Raw genomic sequence first — 22,705 nt, forward strand, 5'->3', positions numbered from 1 at the left:
GCATGCAGGCATCTCACCTCAGCTTTGGCTTCACCTCCATCCAGTGGGTGACAAGCAGAGAGAAACGGAGAGAGATAGCCCACTCAGCCCAGTTACTTGGAAGCCCCGCTCTCATTAGGTACCTGCCATGCCAAGGTGGGGTGCAGCCTAGCTCTGAGTCAGTGTCCCAGCCACTGAAGAAACAACAATAGAGTGCTCTTCTTGCTTTTTGCTGCTGGGCAAACAGGGAAGGGGGGTGGGGAGCCAGCAGCAAAGGCAGTGCTTGGGGGCTATTGCTCCAGTTAAGCAACAGTTGCTTGGGGCTTCACTCTGAGGGAGGCTGGGTGAGGAGGGCAGCAGGGGCTGGAGGGCGGCAGGGGTGGCCTCTGGTATTTCAGGGGGTAGGAGAATAAGCAGGCCTTCAACATGGCACGCAGCAGTGGCAGAGACCTCCACAAGGGGAAGTACTTGGTGCTGCACACTGCCTTGCTGTGCACCTCCTCAGCCACTGCTATTGTGATTTTGGCCAGCTCGCCCAGCATCTCCAATACTGAACCACTGACCCCTCTGCTGGATTGAGACTCTCTTACACTACCTTTTCCTCTCCCCACTTCTTCTCTCTTGCCCCCCGATACTTCACACACTTAATGGTTTATGGGGTGCAATACTTGCCTTGCCCTGGGCACTGGCAACCCACCCTCTGCCATGAGTCTCAGATTCCTATAAAAATGTAAAACTTCATTCTTAGAGTTGGTCTACTTGTGGTTTAATGTCAGTTGACTTCTCAAGCTGCAATCTAAACCAGTGGTTGGCAGTGGTGGGGTTTGATAGACTGGCATAGTCGCTGCCATGCCCACAGCTCTGCAGCTTGCAGCAGCTTGGGGGGGGGGGTGATGAAGAAGAATGCAGCTTTGCAATGGCAGCTCCCAGGCCTGCACAGTAAAGCAGTCGAGCTTGGACTTGTCATCACATGCCGATGGTAGGACTGGCAGTTAATTAAAATACAGCTTAAAATGCAGCCTCATTTCAGTAGCAGACCAGATATTCACCCGAGCCAGCTATCCATTCTGGTCTTACATGGGCCAGCAAAAAAGCCAAGGGAAAATTTATATACCAAATCCCATATAAGGGGCCAGAGTGAGTCTAAGCCAAAGGCCAGGTGGAATAGCTCCGTCTTGCAGGCCCTGCGGAAAGATGTCAAATCCCACAGGGCCCTGGTCTCTTGTGACAGAGCATTCCACCAAGTCGGGGCCAGGGCTGAAAAGGCCCTGGCCCTAGTTGAGACCAATCTAACCTCCTTGAGGCTTGGGACCTCCAAAGTGTTGTTATTTTTGGATCTTAAGGTCCTCTGCGGGGCATACCAGGAGAGACAGTCCCATAGGTATGAGGGTCCTAGGCTGCATAGGACTTTAAAGGTCAAAACCAGCACCTTAAACCTGACCCTGTACTCCACCAGGAGCCAGTGCAGCTGGTAAAGCACTGGATGAATGTGATCCCGCGGCAAGGACCCCTTAAGGAGCCTCGCTACGGCATTCTGCACCTGCTGGAGTTTCCGGGTCAGCTTCAAGGGCAGCCCTGAATAGAGGGAGTTACAATAATCAAGCCTGGAGGTGACCGTTGCATGGATCACTGGGGCCAGATCAGGGCAATAAAGGTAAGGGACCAACTGCTTAATACGACAGAGATGGAAAAATGTACCTTTTCTGTGGCTTCAACCTGCACCTCCATAGAAAGGGAGGCGTCAAAGGTTACACCCAAACTCTTGACAGAAGGTGTTGACACTAATTGAGCCCCCGCAAGAGATGGGAGTTGGCCCCCCAACCCCATGTCGTCCCAACCCAGCCAGAGGACCTCTATTCTTTGAAGGATTTAACTTCAGCCGGCTCCCACGCAGCCATCCAGCCACAGCTTCCAAGCATCAAGTCAGAGTCAGGGTGGCCATCCATCAACAGAAAAGCTGGGTGTCATCAGCATATTGATGACAACCCAGCCCCAAACTCTGGAAAATCTGGGCAAGGGGCGCATAAAGATGTTAAAAAGCATCGGGGAAAGGATTGCGCCCTGTGGCACCCCACACGCCAAGGAGTGCCGCGATGACAACTCCTTCCCTAGCGCCTGTTAAACCAGGTTCAGTCCCATTGCTCATTTGCTGCTGATAGCAACATTTCCTGGTTTAGCAGCTTGGGAATTAAGCATAAAAAATGGACCTTTAATTTCTTTCAAGACAGGTGCCTGTTGTACTATATCAGCAAGAGGGAACCTGTTCAGTAGTAATAGCACGTTTGCCATAATAGCAAGTGTGCACATGTTATGTGATTTATGATTCACATAAAAATTAATTATCATTGGAGAGGTACAAGCTCCATTTCATCAAGCTCAATCTTGTTAGGATGCCTTGAAACCCTTAAATTGGTTGCACCATAGACATAATTAGACATCATACCAAACCATGGCTTGTATTTTCTTTAGTTTAGAATCCAAATAAACATTTGGGTTTCCAAACAGAAGAAACTGTAGTTTGATACTTTTTTCTGTATGACCAGCATTCAGATCTCTAGATGCAGCAGCCTCTGGAAAGAAAGCAGTAGCTCTCTGGTGTGTCAATTCAGTCAGCATGATAACCCATAGATAATGCAAAATAAAACCATGGTTCTGGTTTGCTAGCCAGTCACAAAAATGGCTGCCAATTCAGACATTGCAGTAAACCAAAATTAGCCTTCTTTAACCACAGTTTGGTATGTTTTTTGATTTGAGCCAATGAAGCAAATTTCTCGTGGTAAACAGACTGCCCCCATGTGTTTGAGGTTTATTTTTCGAAAGCATGAAAGCTAGAAATCCATAGTAAACATAAAATGAGGCTCTGAGGTTTATGCCATCCTTGAAAACATGTGTTCAGAGCAACATACTTATCTTTGACTCTGGAAACATAATGATTGAGTGGCTACTTGAATTAGGTAAATGCATTCAAATGTCAAAAATGGATCAGTTGCAGTATTTTATGTGGGTAATATTCTTAAGGTTTTGTTCAAATGTGTAATGCATGGCACTCGAGGTTTTGGTAAACACAGGTTGAGATACATATTCACATTCAGCTGGCTTTTAGCTAAGGAAATAAAAATATATCCAAATAACTTTTCAGTATGATAGGCTAAGTTACACAAAGCAGAAGAAATTTAGTCTAGTGACACCTTAAATACTGACTTATTTTATTGTTGCATAAGTTTTTGTGAGCCTGACACCATTTTACAAGGTACATGAAGAATTCTCTCTCTGTGTGCGTGCGTGTGTGTGTGCGTGTGTGAGTGTCAGTATATCTATATATCTATATAGATACAGTATATCTATATATCTATATAAAATATTTGCACACTGAATATTTGTATCCCATCCTGGAAAGAAGTATTAAATGCATGTCCCCTCTTTTCCCACCACACATTTTATCTTCATAGCAATTCCATGAAGTAGGTTAGACTGAGAGAGAGTGACAGGCTAGGATCACCCAATGACCTTAATGTCTGGTTGAGATTTAAACCTGGGTCTTATAAATCTTCATATATACAGCACATACCCTTTTTATAGGCAGTTCTTTCAAGAATGCATGTGAATATTCTAGAAAAATATTTCATGTTTGACCTGGTCTTCCACAATTTAGTGAAGGTAAGACTCCTAAATATTAGAAGAGGTTTTCTAGTTTAGACCAAAAGTGCATCTAACCACACTGACTTTATACTGTCAACATACTGGTCCATCTAGTCCAATATTGTCTACTCTAAGGGTTGCCAAGTTTTTTAAACCAGAAGGCGCATCTTGAATTTTGTGAAAGTGCTGTGGGCGCCAGCCACAAAATGGCTACCATGGTCGTGTGGCATAACACAAAAGTCAGAAGAAATACAGTCATTGCTCCTCTCCCTTACTGGACATCCTTATACTTGTTATGGGAGGTCACCTATGTCCTGCTGATCCTGATTGTGGAAATTTCACTATTTTGATCCCTCCGCATTACTTTTGCTGTAATAACGGAACATTTCCCAGTACCAGGAAAAAATATACAGGATAGCCACACTTTCTCTCATTCAAATACACATTCATTGCACTTGTACAAACCACAGACACACATACATCTCTCTCTCTCTCTCTCCCCCTCTCCCCCTCTCCCCCTCTCCCTCTCCCTACACATATATGTGAACACACACTTCACATATATACAGTCATACATGCCTAACTGCATTTCCATCAAAACACAGAGTATACTTGAGCACCCCTACATGCTCACACATTCCAAAAAGCCCCTCCATGAGTGAAGGAACTGCTTGCTGTTAAAATAATAATAATTGTAATGTAACTGGCTCATTTAGCCACATGTGGTTATTTGGCAATGCCCCAAAGCTGGGCTGCCTCGCCCATGAGGCAAGGTGAGGCAGCAGAATTCACTGGCACAGCAGATCCCGATGTTGATCTTTCTTTCCTGTTCCTTATGTAGAGCTTCCCTCATCCCTTCTTCAGACATCCTTCCTCCTCTTTCTCCAAAAAAAAGGGGGGGGTTAAGAGCAGATATCATCCATAGTGAATATCAATCAAAAGAAGTCCTTTCCTGCTACCACCTTATCATTCATCATGTCCATCATGTCTTATGGTCCAACCACTTCCTTGGTTAGCTTCCTGCTTATGATGTATATATATAAAAAGATTTCTCCACCACCATGTTGAATCACAGAAACGAAAAAGCTTTACATACCTATTGTCTACAATAATGTAGATTTGGCAACAGTTTTGGTTTGTTGAGTATGACCCTAAAGCCATTTTTTACATTGCAAGTTAACTTCCTTTTACACCTGTTCTTTTCCTCATTCTAGTACTCCTGTATCATTAGTTTGTTCTGAGCCAGTTCCCCTGTGCCTAGGTTTGCATGTAGAAAACTGAGTGATTCTGGATAAATCAGCAGAGATGTGAGGAGAGATGTATAAATAGACACCCCTCAGGTGGCCTCTGGTAAGTTCCTCCAAGCAACCAGTCAAGGAAGCTTTAGAAAAAATGGTGTGGTTGTTGCTCTTAGGTTACAAATGTCTAACATAAATATGTTAAATAACAAAGTTTGTAGCAACTTTTATGCAGTTACTTTCATGACTGCTACCTCTGTTTAGTTTTGTAACCTGGCATCAAAGTAGTATTGTGCTGTATTCAACTAAATAGTTATGTTAACAGAAACTAGCACAATTCCTGCTAGTGCAATGGAACTTCCCCGTTATTCTCCCCCCCCCCCACACACATTCCCCTATGCCCTCCCCAGATCTGTCGCAGAGGGTTGGGACAATGCCTTTTTGCAAGGGGTGAGAGGGGAGATTGTTCTATCAGGCCAGCAGAAATGCTTATACAGTACTTACAGGACAATTTCCTTAGTGCCATGTTGAATAAAATGCAATCACCATAACAAGCAAAACACTTTAAAGAATTTGTAATATTAACTTTATTTTATGGCTATGAACAGTAATCATAGTGTGTCTTTATCAAAGTTCAGCTGTTTGACTACAGTCCAGTAAAAAAAAAAACATAGCTACAGAAAACCTTATTAATATCATGCAATTTTTAATGGTGTCTTTTATCACGAGTTGAGATTTGGGGGACTTAATGCTAAATTGACCACCTCATGAGAACATCAGACTCCCTGGAAAAGACCCTGATGTTGGGAAAGATGGAGGGCACAAGGAGAAGGGGACGACAGAGGACGAGATGGTTGGACAGTGTTCTTGAAGCTACGAACATGAGTTTGACCAAACTATGGGAGGCAGTGGAAGACAGGAGGGCCTGGCGTGCTCTGGCCCATTGGGTCACGAAGAGTCGGACACGACTAAACGACTAAACAACAACAACAATGCTAAACTGTAGTTTATCATTGCATGGATGAATCTCAGCAGGAACCGGGCTCACACCATCCCTTCTTCCCCCCTCTGGCACAGCTGTGTGGAAGAGATTGGATGTTTCCATGTTTAAGCTAACTAGAGTTCCTGATTAAGATCCAAATTTGGGGAACTTTGGCTAGTTTTAAACAAGCCAGGAACAAACTCTGGTTTATGATCTGGTTGGTTCTCAAACCATAGTTTGAATCGGCCTTCCTTGCATTTGAACTGATAGGAGTGATAGAAAAACTAGACAGACCTCTATAGTCTGTGAAAAGCGGGATGTGAATGAAGAAACCACTCAATTCAGACAAGACAGATCCACTAATAATTAGGTATTCAGGGGTCTGGGGAAGTGGTACACAGCCTTTTCTAGATGAGGTTGCACTTCCTCTTAAAGAGGAGGTTTGTAGCTCAGAAGTACTGTTAGGTTTGGCTGTTAACGCTGAATGTTCACATTTCTTCTGAGGGAGAAAGCTCTTGTGTGCCAGCTACAGGTTTATTACCGTGATCTATGTTCTTGTAAGATCCAGGGTAAATGATCTGCAGTGCATTAGGCTGAAAACTGTTTGAAAACTTCAGCTGCATCAGAACATGGCAACTAGATAACTGTCCATAATGAGTTAGTCTGAACATATTTTACCTGTAGTAAAAGGACTTCCCATTTAAGCATCCAAATAAAACAAACATTTTTCTGTAATTGGTCGGTATTTTATCAGCTTCATTCATATATATATATTGCCCTTAGAAATGAACATGGATGTTAAGTTTGTTTGTTTTTTATTCCACCCTCTGTACGCAACAACTTATAAAAGTTGTTGTATACAGTTGTTGTATATAAAAGTAATTCAGCTATCCCAGCAATCCTCTGGCCACCAAGCCACTCTGCTTTCCTTTCAGGTCTTCTTTCTTCCTCCTTGATCTTCTTCCACTTCTGTTGCCTTCTCCTGGCTGTCCATCATAATCTCCAGTCGTGGACCCTTCAACCATATAGCCAGCTCCTAGCCATATATACACTTATTCTGGCCACTCTAGTCCAACCCCAGCCAAATTCAAAACTTGTACCCACCAATCAGAACATGCGGAACTTCTGATAGGTTTGATTGCATCATAGGTAAAAACCTAGTTTGGAACTAAATTGAATGAAAGCTTAAATTAGGAGAAATTGTACTTTCTTTATACTTTATACCTTATACTCTCCAACATTTTGTTATAGAAAAGTTGTCCTTTTCAAGTGAGCCATTATGATAATGCCCTTGTTCTCACACCAAAGTTCACTGCCCTAGTGCCTCTGTCTTCCCTTGTATGTCATACACTGCTTGAAGACTTTATCTACCCACTTTATTTCTTTACTCAGCAAGATATTGTCTACCATAAAACTTTTATTGTTGTCATCCTCCTGCCTTGAGACCTTGTGGTGAAGGGTGGATAAGGAATATAATTAAATAAAGAAACTGATTGCAGGGGGAAGGGAAGCTGACAAGAGCCGAGGAGGGTCTGGTTTCGATTATATCTTCCCCATGGGATGAAGGTGAAAAAAATTATGAGTATTCAAATTGGGAAGAGGTAGAATTTAGCATTGACAACATAGATATGATGGGCATAACATAAGCCTGATGGAATATATTAATTATAGTTGATCCTCTAGAGACCGACAACAAAAGTAAAATAGCTGGTGTCTGTTTTTGAAATGCAAGGCTAGCACACAGAGAGCCCCAGCAGCAGAATATTAAGTCCCATCATTAGGCAGATTAATGAAGCACAGGAATAGGCTATTAAACCTTATTTATTCTGTTTGTTCAGCTGCATAAGGCAGCTGACCCCCTTTTCAATAAATACACTACAGACTGCAAAGTAAGTTTGAAATGCTTTACTTACAGTTTCTTGCTTTCAGACATGCATTTTCCTTACACAGCAGCAATAAAATAATGCATGTAAAACACTCTTAGTAGAAATACAGCAATTATAGCTTCAGAGCCTGGAACAGGGGTCAGCAAACTTTTTCAGTAGGGGGCCGGTCCATTGTCCCTCAGACCTTGTGGAGGGCCGGACTATATTTTTTTTGGGGGGGGGGGGATGAACGAATTCCTATGCCCCACAAGTAACCCAGAGATGCACTTTAAATAAAAGCACACATTCTACTCATGTAAAAACACGCTGATTCCCGTACCGTCCGCAGGCTGGATTTAGAAGGCAATTGGGCCAGATCCAGCCCCTGGGCCTTAGTTTGCCTGCCCATGGCCTGGAAGGTACCGGGCTTGTCTGTCTCCATGGCTTGCAGTGAAAGGGGTGGGGGACACTGGAAACAGGCTTCACTTCCTCCCTCTCAAGAGAAGAGGAGGCATGACTTTACTGAGCCTATTCTAGCAGTAAGAACTCAGTGGTCCCTAACTCATTCACATACTAACTAGCAAATATGTATTGTTAGGTTTGTTTGCTAGAATCTCCCACACAGAAGAGGAAACTTCCTAAAAATGAGCCTGTGGAAGTTGAAAGCCAAAGTCAAGAGGGTCTAATCTCTCCAAAATATTTGGGGTTGTTTAAAATCACAATAGTAGAAGCTCAGCTAGACTGTATACAACAGATCAGGAAAGGAACCACCAGAACCAAGAAAAACGCAAGTCTTGTCCAAATGAGAGAAACAGAACACAGACTTTGATAAAAGAAATACAAACAAACAATAAGGTATGCTAAAAAAGAATTTGAGGAACATATTGCTAAAAGCATGAGGATACCACCAACTTAAAAATAATAATATCGGGAGACCCGCTAGGGAGGTGGCTGGATGTTTGAATGGCAACTGAGTGAAAGGTATGCTAAAGGAGGAAAATAAGATTTGCAGAGAAGCTGTGTGTTTCCTGGTCTCATTGGCAAAGTAAAAACTGACAAATAACCTGGTCCTGATGGCATCAACTCAAGAACTCAGATGTGACATTTCTGATCCTATATCAAAAATATGTAACTTGCCTCTAAGATTAGCCTCTGTACTGAGGACTGGAAGGTGACCTGTGTAATGCCACTTTTTAAAAAGGGATCTGGGGGTGAGGAGGATCTAAGAAACGACAGATTGCTTAGTTCCAGAAAAACTGGTGGAAAACATTGTTAAAGATAATATTACAAAGCATTTTGCTGAGCAGAATAAGAATTGCTTCTGCAAAAGAAAGGATTTATCCACACTTGCGTTTTGCCCTGCTCTTTCCAGGCAGAGGTCTATGCTTTAATGCTCCATGTCTGAGCCATTTTGTTTTTGGTTTTTGTCCTGAGCTTTCCCCATAAAAACCAGCCCTTTAAAGTTGAATAATAGCAAACGCCAATTTTGGTTTTCCACAGATTGATGTTTGCTCCAATTGAACTTTAAAGAGCAGGTTTTTGCAGGGAAAGCTCCAGAGCAAAAAAAAGGGGGGTATAGACATGGAGCTTTAAATTTCATACAATGTCTGGAAAGAGCAGAGAAAAGATAATTTTGGATAAGCCCTTAGTTCTTTCTTACTAACCTCTTAGCATTCTTTGAGAGTGCCAGTTAGTACAGCATATAGATGGTGGTCCAGTTGACAATGTGTACTCTGAATACCAGAAAATTTTTTTTAAAGTCCCTCACCAGACTCTTGAGTGAGCTTGTCAGTCATGGGATAAGAGGAGAGACACTCTTATGGAACTGGCTAAGAAACAAGAAGCAGGGAGGAAGAAAAAAATATTCAGTTATTCCAGCTGAGGGATATGGAAAATGGAGTCTCCCAGGTACAGTGGTACCTCGAGTTGCGGACTCAATCTGTTCCAGGGTGCCGTTTGCACCCCGAAAAGTCTGCAACTAGAGCACCGCTTCTGTGCACACGCTTGGCGCAATAGAGCACTTCTGCGCGTGCGCGAAGTGTGCAGATTGTTTCTGTGGTGCATGTGTGGTGAACCCGGAAGTAAACACTTCCGGGTTTGCCGCGTTCGTAACCCGAAAAGTCGCAACATGAAGCAGAAGCAACACAAGGTATGACTCTTTTGGTATTGAGACCCGTGCTTTTTATCTTGTTCATAAACAATCTAGAGTTGGCAGTGAGAAGTGAGGTACGCAGGTTTGCTGATAGTGCCAAATTATTCAGGGTGGTTAAAACAAAAAGGGATTGGGAGGAGCTCCAGAAGGATTTCTCCAACCTGAGAGGAGGGCCAGTAAAATGGCAAATGTAATTCTATGTAAGGAAGTATGAAGTGACTGATGCACATTGGGACACCTCTCCCAATTTCACATATACATTCATAGGGTCTGAACTGGCAGTGGCTGACTGGGAACGAAACCTTGGGATCGTAGTGGATAGTTTGATGAATATGTTGATCCTAGTATGAGGGAGCTGTGAAAAAAACAAATTACCTACATGCTAGGGATCACTAGGGAGGGGATTGGGAATAGAACTGCCAATATCATAATGCCATTATACAACTATGGTGTGAGTACTACACCAACTATGGTGTGAAAACTGCATATAGTTCTGTTTGCTTAACCTTTGGTTGCAAAAGGGCGACCAAAACTTTTGGTTGCAAAAGGGCAACCAATGCTCTAAGGATTTGGAGCATTGCTGCTGTGAGGAGAGGTCTCAACATTTGAGGCATTTTAATTTAGGGGAAAGATAGGTAAGTGGGGACATGTTAAAAGGTAAAGGTAAAGGACCCCTGACAGTTAAGTCCAGTCACGAACGACTCTGGGGTTGCAGCACTCATCTCGCTTTACTGGCCGAGGGAGCCGACATTTGTCCGCAGTTTTTCCGGGTCATGTGGCCAGCATAACTAAGCCGCTTCTGGCGAAACCAGAGCAGCGCACGGAAATGCCGTTTATTTTCCCGCCAGAGCAGTACCTATTTATCTACTTGCACTTTGATGTGGTTTTGAACTGCTAGGTTGGCAGGAGCTGGAACCGAGCAACGGGAGCTCACCCCTTCACTGGGATTCGAACCGCCGACCTTTCGATCGGCAAGACCTAGGCTGAGTGTTTAAGACCACAGCGCCACCCGCGTCCAGAGGGGGACATGTTAGAAGTATATAAAATCATGCATAGTGTGGATTAAGTGGACAGAGTGAAGTTTCTCTCTCATAAAACTAGAACTTGGGGCAGTCCAATGAAATTGAAAGCTAGAAGTTTCAGGGCAGGTGAAGTCCTTATTCACACAGAGCATAGTGAAACTAAGAAATTTATTCCCACAAGATGACGTGATAGACACCCACTTGGATATCTTTAAAAGAGGATTAGACACACGGCTGTTGTGAAGGACAGATCATGGGTCCGCCTCCTGAGTGGAGCTTCAGCCAATCAGGAAAGTAGGCAGTTAGAACCTCACAGTTAGAACTGTGAGGTCATAACCATCGGCAGGAGCCCAGATGGGGCAGGAGCCCAGATGGGGCTTGTCTGTCAGAAGCCCCATCTGGGCTCCTGCCCTTTCTTGTAAAGATCCTAGAAGGGGCTGGGAGTTTTTTTTCTCCTAGAATAAGAGCAATTTCCATTCCTTTCTAGGAGGAATGAGTCTATTTAGAGCAGTGGTGTAGCGTGATGGTGGGGCTGTGGGCGGGGCACAGCGCCATAGTGACCTCTGCCCACTGCAGCAGTTGGGGGGGGGCATGTCCTGCCCCGTCCTGAGCTGTTGTGTCCTTCTCATCGCCCTCCAGCTTGGGGGGTGGCTGAGAAGGATGCAACAGGCATGGGCCCTGGCCCTTCGAGCCCAGCACTGCTTTTGCGAGCTGCGCTGCTTAGAGGGAGGGTGTCGTGAGCTGTGGTGTCCTCCTCATGGTGTCCTCCAGCTGGGGGGTGACAGAAGGACACAACAGGCAGGCGCCCCGGGTCCTGTGAGCATGCCTGTTGCACCCTTCTCAGCCGCTTCCCAGCTGGAGGGCGTCGTGGGAAGGACCCAACAGCTCACGGTGCCCTCCCTGCAAGCAGCGCAGCTCGCAAAAGCAGTGCTGGGCTCGCAGGGGCCAGGGCCCATGCCTGTTGCATTCTTCTCAGCCACCCCCCAAGCTGGAGGGTGATGAGAAGGACGTAGCAGCTCAGGACGGGGCAGGGCACGGCCCCCCCAACTGCTGCAGTGGGCAGAGGTCCCTATGGCGCTGTGCCCCGCCCATGGCCCCACTACCATGCTACACCACTGCTCTAAATAGACTAATTCCTCCTAGGATGGAAATTGCTCTTATTCTAGGAATAGAAAGCTCCCGGCCCCCACGGTGTGCCCTGATGCGGGTGTGCTGCTGATGTTGCCTGCCCCGGGCGCAGGCAGGAAATGCTCTGCCTCTGATTCAGGGACAGGTTTAAGATAAGAATTTTAAGGAAGTTCTTCACTGTCTCTGTAAAGAGTGTTTGTCTAAAACAATGTTGGTACCTTATTAGAGTAACTATTAAGCTATACCTTTCATTGAGGGGAAGTGTTCTAGCTTTCCCCCCAAATGTGCCTCCTTCTTACTTTGATCCTCTGGGTAACAGATAAACGTTAACATGGTTTCTCCTTGCCACATCTTGCTGCTGGCAACTATTAAGAAGTGATACCCCATGCAGATAATAACAGACCTCTCAAGTGTTCTGACAGGGAGACTCTTAAGTTTTAAAACCACCCCAAAATTGGATCATATTTATTGATGGAAGTTGCTACAGCTGTCAGTGGTACTAGCGATGATGACTGATGGGCCTCCACTGTCAGAGGCAGGTGTTGTACTCAGTTTCTGCTTGTGTGCTTTTCATAGGCATCTGGTTGGCCACTTGTGAGAGCAAGAAGCTGCACTAGATGGTCTGCTCCAGCAGGGCTTTTCTTATGTTCTTACAGTTTGCTAGTTTGAATGTAGCTGCAAGCTACGGTTTGTGCTATACAGTGGTACCTTGGTTTATAACTTAATCCGTTCCGGAAGTCCGTTCTTAAACCAAAGCGTTCTTAAACCAAGGCGTACTTTCCCATAGCAGCGGGGGACTCAATTTACAAATGGAACACACTCAACAGGAAGTGAAACATGTTCTGCTTCCAAGGCAAAGTTCACAAACCAAAACACCTACTTCCGGGTTTGCAACGTTCTTCATCCAAGTTGTTCGTAAACTAAGCCAGGCAGCCCCAAACTCAGTCCTCCAGCTGTTTTGGGACTACAATTCCCATCATCCCTGACCACTGGTCCTGTTAGCTAGGGATGATGGGAGTTGTAGTCCTAAAACAGCTGGAGGGCCGAGTTTGGGGATGCCTGAACTAAGCTGTTCTTAAACCAAGGTACCACTGTATTGTATTGCTGAGGTTGAAGGCAGTGTCTGAACATGAAGAACAGTAAAAAATAATCTTTAGTTCAGGGCAACTGGCAGTTCCTCAGCCAGTACAGAAGCTAGTTGAAGCAGAATACTCTCGTTTGTTGCCCCAATATACATGGAAATGAAGGCAGAGATCACTTTCTTTAATAATCTCTTCCAATATGACTCTTTCTGTTTAAGATCTTTAGTAGTGATTTTTAAAAACAGAACGGTAACATGATCTTTTCTTTCATGAATAGGAACCTTTTGGACCGAGACACATTTTCAAAATCTGATCCAAGTAAGTATAACATTTATTTGTTAATGAAATTTTCAATTTCCTATTCACCTCTCACAATGTTTTCTTTTAGATTAAGATGAATTATGCAAGGGACTGGATGAAAGGTTAATTAGCCAGTAATCTTTAATGATAATTTTTGCTACTGGTTCTTGTGGAAGTAAATCAGTTCCCTGGTACTATAAAGCCAGGGCTGCAATGAAGCCAACCTTGCATCCTTCTGATATGGTTTTTCCTTTACCACTAACACTGAATAATTCTTTTGAGTGATGGATGCATAAATAAAAACTGAACATTTGCTAAATGAGGAGTTTAAAATAGTTTCTGTTTGGAAAATCAAGGAAAATAATGAACTTTGAAGAAAGCCTTGTTCTCTTCATTGCTAGTAGAAGTGCATATGCATTTTTCTTGGGCATGGTGAACAAACTAGAAGAGCCAACCTTTTAATACCAGAATATTAAATGTCTGGAAGACAAGGAGATATTTCCTCCATTGTTCTTAAATGGTTTCCCAGTTAGGAGGATGTTGGTGAAAGAAGTGTCTTAAAAAAAAAAAGTTTTGTAATTTCAGCTGATAGGGCTAAAATATTCTGTAGCTGTTAAACCTGAAACAGGTTTCTTTCTACTTATGGTTTGTTAGATCTGATGTATATGGTCAGGAATAACAGCTAGACTATATGACATAGTATTCAAGTTAGACAGTGTTTGAATCCTGGATCGTATTGTGAAGTTTCATTAAACATGAAGCACGATCTCAGATGGCTTATACTCCTAAATGGACTCGGGTGTCTTATGTAATATTTTAACGTTTGCCTAATATCTGTAGCATTATAGCTTTGAGTATTAGTTGTAATGGAAAAGTTAAACAGAATATATGAAATGGATCACATTCTTCTTTTTTGTCCCCACAGTCTGTGTTTTGTATACCCAAGGTATGGGAAATAAGGAATGGAGAGAGGTAAAGCTTTTTGCTGTTGCATTTATATATGTATATATATGCAATATATATATTGTTGCATGCCACCCCAATCTCAGAGCAGTGCGAGATTACTAGTAACCCTAGTAATCTTACCCAGGGTTCATGTTTGCTTTGGAATGAGGTACAGAAGAGACTGTGGTTCCTTTATGATATATGGTTCCATTATGATGTATGGTTTATTTACACATCTGTACAACCTGAGCCTGCAATGGAGGGATCACAGCATTAACACCCCAAGAGGGCCTTACTTCCTCCGTAGTGATAGCCTTGAACTCAAACAGAAATTGAACATTGCTCTGTCTGGCTTCCCAGCTTCTAGCTCAGAGGCCAGCAAACTTTTTCAGCAGGGAGCCAGTCCACTGTCCCTCAGACCTTGTAGGGGGCCAGACTATATTTTTTTGGGGGGGGGGGAATGAATGAATTCCTATGCCCCATAAATAACCCAGAGATGCATTTTAAATAAAAGCACACATTCTGCTCATGTAAAAACACCAGGCAGGCCTCACAAATAACCCAGAGATGCATTTTAAATAAAAGGGCACATTCTACTCATGTAAAAACATGCTGATTCCCAGACCGTTTGCGGGCCAGATTTAGAAGGCGATTGGGCTGGATCTGGCCCCTGGGCCTTAGTTTGCCTACCCATGTTCTAGCTCATATCACTCAACTCTCAATTCTGCCCTTTGTCTTTCTAACTCCCAGGCAGTTCAGGGAGGGGGCCCACCTATTTGCCCTCTGGTGCCTTTGTTCCCTTCACAGCACATTACCTAGGCTATCACAGTACCAGGAAGCTAGCCTGGCTATTCCAGGAATTAGAAGGGGGACTAGGCATACCCCCCCCCAAAAAAAATCCCCACAGTATATAGTAGTGCTTTGTTGTACTGGTAGAAGGAAAAGCATGTAGCTTAGTTTCAATAAAAGTGATAGCTCCAGGTTGTTAATATAGAGACTTGGGATCACATTTTTTTAAGAGCAATGCATACTGGGCTCATTCACACAACACACAGTAACATAAGTAATGATTTAACATGAATGTGCCTAACTCACCTGTTTTGCTCTTCTCTGATAATATGTGGGGGAAACAAACCATGATTCTTGACATTAGTATTAATGCAGAGATTATGGATACAAACTATGATCTGTAGAGAGGAATCGTTCTTGGCTTAATATGGTTTGTTTCTTAGACATTCTAGTAGGGAGGAGCAAAACAGGTGAGATTGGTGTGCTCTATTATGTATGGATTACCTTGATGCGTGAATGAAGGTACTCTGTTCCCAATCCTTGTTATACTACCATAATATGTTTTCTTCTTGCAAGTCATGTTTATTTACTCTGAGCTAAGACCCATTGACTGCAGCACAAGTAAATACGTTCAGGTACAAATGTGTATCATTGTATTTTCTTTTTCAACGTATTCATGGTTTCCAAGGGTAAAGCCTCAATTGTAAAATTCAGCAAGATGCCTGAAGGTATTATTTCAAAACCTTCCAATTTGGAGTTCCAGAAATATTAGTATCAGCTGTAAATTTATTCATTGGCTATATTTCTTGGGTTCCTATTGATCCACCTAAGAGCTTGGATTTGCAGCATCTCTGGCAATGACTTAGATTAATTACATTTTCTGTACTGGCTGAAAAAGCCAGTCCTGGATTGGCAGGACCTGTCAATGGATAGTGGATATATAGATGCAGGGAAGTAACATCTGACACTTTGCTTCCATTTGCTTTGTGGCGCTTTTTATTTATTTATTTAGACCACTTGTATGTGCTTCAGTATCTTCAGCCAAAAAGTCTCCCAGAACGGCTTACAAGAAATCGAAACAAGACACTCCCTAGACACTCCGCAGGTTTACATTCAAATAATAAAAAAAATACAACACACAAGGGGAAAGGAACAAAGCTCAAAGCTCAGGCTCCAGTTTCTAGACTGTTGTTCCTATATAGACCAGCTGGCATAGTTCAGAGGCAGGAGGTATTGTATCCCCGTCCGAGTCCCATTGCCAAGCAAGCAGGGTTTAGGAGTCTCCAAGGAACACTTGTCTGAGAGCAGAATCCACATACAAAGTCAGACAGTTAGAGGTCAGGGAATCCAGATGACCACAGAGCCAAGGGTCCAGTCCAGGGATCCAGATAGCAAGCAGCAAGGTAGAGCCAGGAACCACAAGTATTGTTTCCGGCATTTGACTGCTGCTGAGAGCTCTGTTTAAGAAGGCCAGAGCCAGTTGGTTCCCATCAGTGCCTTCTCCTCTTAAAGGCTGATCATCTGCAGGTAGAGTCACTCCCCCTTCAGACTGCTGTTCAGCAGGCAAAGCTACACTAGGTGCTTGATGGAGCTGGGCCTCAAGCAAAGCAGATGCAATGAACCCTGCTTCATCCCAGTGAGGCAGTCTGATGAAATGGCTGCCCCCAGATGACAGTTGAGGGAGAAGAGGCCTGATTTGTAGTCATAGCTTTAAGCACCTGTCTAGAATCTGTGACAACTGATGTTACTATTACTTGCCAGAGCTTTCTATCCCTTTGATGCCAAATTCCATATTTTTGGAGGCTACAGAAACACATCTCCTTAAAATGTTGGACTTCATGACTTTATTGTAGTAGCCTCTTAGTCAACGCCATAGCCTTAACCCATACAATATTAGGAATATAGGAAGCTGCCTTAAATAAAGTCAGACAATTGGTCCATCTAGCTTTCTACCCTGACTGACAGCAGCTTCCTAGGGTCTTATACAGGGAACATTCCCATTCGTACATGGAGATGCTGCCAACTGAACTTAGAACCCGCTGCATGCAAATATGCTGTATCACTGAGCTGTGGACCGACCCTTTCCTGGTGTATTTATTTTAGGTTTTTGTAGATGCTCCCATTTAGATTGTTCCTGATTCTGAGCTTCTTGGTTCTTATGGAGAAGATAAATTGTCCACTTTGAAATCTTCCTTTTAGCAATTAAAGTGTTCTGGGAGATTTAGAAGTTTTGTTTGTGTGCTGTTTATAAACAAATAAAAGTAAAACGTTGTTAATTGGCACTTTGCTTAGAATCTCAGAGGAAAAGATTGCTTAATAGTGTCTGCTAGTTATAACGTCCTGTCCTGCATCACCTGCCAATTCCAGATTCTGAGCAAATTAGCATAAATTGTTCTTTCCATCTATTACTAAAGATTTTCCTTAACTCTTCACTTGTTCTGAAGCTTTACATCATGTTTCATGGCTCAAACAATCGTTTAGTTTTTAATTATTTTTATAGATAACCTCTGAAAATTTATATGGGAAATGAATATGATGTCTATACCATCTTTCTGGAAAATTTATAAAACGCAGCGTTTATTGCAATACTTTACTTTAGGATATCTGCTGCATATTTTGGAAAATGGTTTGTCTGTTTGATTTCTGTTTGGCACCTCTTAAGATATTGTAAACAAATATTGCATGATGGCTCCTGAGATCTTAAGTAAAATAAATATTGGTGAAAATTACATTCATTGGGTGTTGAATATTCTCAGGCTAAGAGCTGCTTTTAGCTAGGTCTCTTTCCCTGCCAAATGGAAACCTTATATTTCTTCATTTTCTTCGTCTTGTGTGTGCGTCTGTACTTAACATATGTAGTTTTTATTGATATACTTTCCACAACAACTTATTTTACAGTTTGGGAGAACCGAAGTAATTGACAATACTTTGAACCCAGATTTTGTCAGAAAGTTTATATTGGATTACTTTTTTGAAGAGAGACAGAACCTGCGATTTGACTTGTAAGTTTATTTATATACTTTGGGGTTTGATTATATTATGACAGTATATCTGATCTACAAGAATAGTTAATGAAGTGGAATTTTAAAATATTTTGACATTAGATTGTATCTTAATGTAGTGGTAAAACATGTTTCCAGTCAATTCACTAGCAAACTATGTTGTTTCAAATTCAGCTAATGGATCTACAGTTTTCATTGGTATAATTAATATTTTACACTATGGTTACTAAACCCGGTCAGCTTCGAGGAAACTTGTAGCAACCTTGTTAAAACACTTTTTCCAGATTGCCCATCCACCCGTTAGGCCTCACCAGCACTATAACTGAAGACTTTTGTTGAAGCCTCTGCTTCAAGTTCTGCTGACCTATTTAAGTGCAGGTCTGTTTTTGCTGTTCTTTTTCCTGGAATCTTCTCCTGGCTCTCCTACCAGACATTTCCTGCCTAGCATTCCAAACAGCACATCACTTCTTCTCCATCAGTGCTGTAGAAAGGTTCTCCACTTGTCTCTTCAGCCTAAGGCAAGTGAGTCAGCTATCCCAGCAATCCTCTGGCCACCAAGCCACTCTGCCATCCTTTCAGGTCTTCTTTCTTCCTCCTTGATCCACTTCTGTTTCCTTCTCCTGGCTGTCCATCACAATCACCAGTCATGGACCCTCCAACCATATAGGCAGCTCCTAGCCATATATACACTTATTCTGGCCACTCTAGTCCAACCCCAGCCAAATTCAAAACTTGTACCCACCAATCAGAACATGCGGAACTTCTGTTCTTTTGCATACTGAGAGTTCCATCTCCACTCCCACCCCAAGCATTAAGGGTTAAGGTTCTGCGTTGACAGCTAAATCAACGTTCACCTGAACAGACATAGAGAGTTCCGCCATCATACACATTACAATGTACATTACAATGCAAATGATGGTAAGATTACACAATACCAGCTAAAACCCAGTTTTAACCAGCAAGATTACTACATTGTTTTACATGGGTATTTGAGCTTATAAGTAGATTAAAATATTTTGTTCTTTTTCATTTTAGGTATGATGTGGATTCAAAGAGTCCAAATTTATCAAAACATGTAAGTGCTACTTTATTTTAACCTTAAGTGTTTCCATATCTCATGTACACATTTTATGTATTTTAAGCTCTAATTATCCCTGACTATAATTTTTGCATCTCATTGCCATTTAACTCCTACCTTACAATTTTGTCCTTTATATACATGCCACTTACGATTTCACTTCATGCATCTGATGAAGTGAGCTTGAGTCCATGGAAGCTTTTCTCATACCATCTGTTAGTCTTTAAGATACTACAATGTGCTATAAATATTTTTGCTGCAATATACTAACAGAAGTGGACAACATTCAAGATAGTTGTCAATCTTCCCAGGAGTGGACATCAGCACCATTGTTTGTTCCACAACCACCATCAACAGGGTGGCCTCAGGAGGAAATTAGCTGGTATTCCCAGCCCTTGCTAAACTCAGAAAATTATCAGTTTGCTCAAATTCTGACCCTTCACTGAATGTAGAGATTATGGGGAGTCTGTCCCCCAATATCCACACCAATACATGAAGAAGAAAGAAACATTTTCCTCCTGCACTTCTCACAATTATTGTTGCAGCTTATCATAGTTAAGATAGTTCTGGATCCAGACAGCGTGACAAGCTTTGGTTCATGAAAAGCAAAAGGTTCCAAACTTGCCCAGGATAACGTGCAATGCTCACTTAAGCATGTTGCTATAATTATGAACCATAATTGATCAGTGTGTCCAAATAAAGCCTTTAATTCTATCTAAATGCTTCATTTCTCATATCCATAAGCTTACTGAGTGAAAAGTGGGGCTGGGGCTGTGGGACTTAGCTTTATCATTTTCATAATAATTTTTCAGGACTTCTTGGGACAAGTTTTCTGTACGCTTGGAGAGATTGTTGGATCGCAAGGAAGCAGATTAGAAAAGTCAATCATGTAAGTGTATTCTTTTCAAAGAAACTGATGCTAAACTTCCTATATCCTTCCCACTAGCTTCTGATCCTGCCTTTAGGTCTGGCAAATCCTTGTGTTCTCTGGTATTCGACAAATAAAAATTCTAGACAGGGAATACTGTCAAGGCATGTCATTTTTTATTCACTGTTGTGTGTTCTGAATTTGTGTGGTGCTGTTTTAAAGTACATTATAGCACTGTCTTCAATTCAGGTGAATTGCTTTTTCATCATTCCATCATTATATAGCCTGAAATTGTAGCCACCATAAAAATCAAGATAATTAGTTCTATCAATAGGAAATTTGACATGGAAAATCCACTTTTTTGAGGTATAATCTAACCAACTGACACCATTTATGAACTTGGCTTGTTTCAACAAACCATAGTTAAGATTAACTGCAGTTGGTCTGATTTCAGAATAGAATGACAAGCTGCAGTCAATCTAACACAGAAGCAAAAGCTTATGATCTCTTCCTTGCAGCCATATCTAAGCAGCAAACAGTGAGGGGAGCTTGTGAACTGAAGGCTTATTGTTGGTGATTCTCATGACTCAAAACTTTGGGGTTAACATTCCATCCAAGCAAGACGATCGGCTGCAATCTTTTTTCCTCTTGCCTAAAACATAATTATGTAAAGAATTCAACAACATTGTAAAAATATGCATTTAGCTACCTCAGTAAAACTCCATTATATAGCCTTGTTACAAGTTCCCATTTTAAATCAGTCACTGAACTAAAGGCAATATTAAAACTCGCATCTATTTGGCAGATTGAAGCTTCCCTGGTGGAACCTGCTTTCCAAAGCAAAAATGGCCATTGGCGGCGCAAGCAGTCTGCAGAAGTGTGTATTTGTAGATGGGGGAAAGGAAGCTCCTGTGTGTGTGTTTGCATGTGGCTGCATAGTGCTGCATGTGTTTGCATTTCCCTAAAATGACTCTCTGGGAGCGACGCAGCATTGTGACAGAGCTTTGTTCCCATTGGGACATTTTATAAGAATTAAGAAAGCTGATTGCATTAAGAATTACAGCTGTGCCACCTCTTGAAGCAGCAGTGAAACTTTTTATAAGAAAGGGAGAGAGAAAATTTAAAACTCCTGCCACTTCATCTTATAGTAACCCTTCCTGCTCCCTATGAAATTAACTAGAAATTTTATCCCCTTCCCCAAAGCCTGTTAAATAAACCTCCACCTGCCACTTCCATTAGAGGTGAATGGCTTTATGAAAATAGAGGGCATTTCTGGCCCAGCTTTGGGTATGTTCCTTTGCATGGTGGTGTACATATTTGCATAGTGTTTGTGTGTGGCATGCTTTTGCATGTTGCTGCATGTTCTCCTCTGTTTGCATGTGACACGCTGCTATATGTAGCTATGTGAGTGCCACGCTCCTGCAAATCTTTGCATGTAGTTTGCTGCTCTGTGGGTGTTGTGCTGCTGTGCCTGTTTGTTTGAGGCATTTTCCTGCAAGAATTTGTGTGTGCTGTGTTGCAGACCTTTTTTGCATGTGGAATACTGCTTCATGTTACTATGTGTGCTTGTATGTAGAATACTGCTAAGTGTATTTGCAGGTGATATGCCATTGTGTGTGTAGAATTACTACACATGTTTACATTTGATTTTTCTTCTGCATGTGTGTGCATGGAGTGTGCAGTCGTGTGCTGCGTACTTTACATGGGCCGTGCTTAATAGGTAGTGTGCTCCTGAGTGCGTAATGTGATGCTATTTGCATGTGATGTGCCTTTTCATAGCTGTATGGGTTTGAGAGAGCGAGTGAGTGAGTGGAGCAGCCCTGACTTCACAATATTTTCTGTCTTGCCTTTGCCAGCTTCCTTTAACATTCTGCTTTACAACCCTTTTGATACTTCCTCCCTATTCACTTGATTTGCACTCTGTAACAGTGGACTTACATTGCAGGGTTGTGAAAGCCACTTTGCCAGCTATAACCCCTCTCCCCCACTGGAGCTAAACCTCAGTGCACTACATTGTCTGGCTTTGGGGGACAAACTATGAAGGTGATAAAAGCAGGAATAATGTGCAGGCGACAGTAAAAATGACCTTAACTTACAGATTAGTCAGATGTATGAAACATTTCCTGTATTTTCACATAGTATAAATGCTGAGTATTACAGGCTAAAAAGCCAAGTTTAATCTTTCAATTAAGTTTTGTGCTCCCCAGTTATGTGAGTTTTCTGGAAAATATATATAGGAAATTTTTCTGATGCCCTAGAAAGTGATCTAATTTAGCATGTTTATTTTACTTATTTAGTAAACAAAGCTGAAAATGTTGAATCTGTCAAGCATGCCTAATATTTATTTGCAGTTGACACCAATTTGTTGTTACTAATGAATGGGAGATATGGAATTTTTTGGGTGGAAAAATAATGCACCAAAAAAAATTCCCTCATCACTGATAATCTCACATTTTGTGCTCGCTTGCAACATAACATCCATAAACCAATATTTCCCTTGGTCTTTTTTAGCCCCAAACATAATCCTCTGCATGTTGTGGGAACACCAAAAGTAAAGACACTATGGTGCTGTGATACACTGATCCTCTACTTTCCCTATTAGTTAAGGAGAATGGCATATATTAGTACCAAAGGAC

General features: G+C 42.2%; 1 protein-coding gene across 7 annotated transcripts in view; it reads left to right on the top strand.

Moving 5' to 3' along the window:
• The window catches only part of CPNE8 (copine 8), a 56,619-nt gene that overhangs the window by 4,857 nt on the left and 29,057 nt on the right, over positions 1-22,705 (top strand). For 3 of the 7 annotated variants that reach the window (XR_014539394.1, XM_083575205.1, XM_083575209.1), the window contains exons 2-7: positions 13,365-13,405; positions 14,313-14,359; positions 18,020-18,123; positions 19,159-19,198; positions 20,014-20,090; positions 20,875-20,946. Coding sequence is in view for 6 of the 7 variants with exons in the window: in XM_083575205.1 (XP_083431331.1) it covers positions 13,365-13,405; positions 14,313-14,359; positions 18,020-18,123; positions 19,159-19,198; positions 20,014-20,090; positions 20,875-20,946 (381 nt within the window). In the remaining variant the exon portion in view is untranslated. Of the gene's footprint in view, positions 1-12,008; positions 12,156-13,332; positions 13,406-14,312; positions 14,360-18,019; positions 18,124-19,158; positions 19,199-20,013; positions 20,091-20,874; positions 20,947-22,705 lie in introns of those variants that run through there. The other 4 variants (XM_083575206.1, XM_083575210.1, XM_083575207.1 and 1 more) reach the window with 3 other exon arrangements.

Source organism: Podarcis filfolensis, assembly GCF_964270895.1.
Source record: "Podarcis filfolensis genome assembly, chromosome: 10".
NCBI lineage: Eukaryota > Metazoa > Chordata > Lepidosauria > Squamata > Lacertidae > Podarcis > Podarcis filfolensis.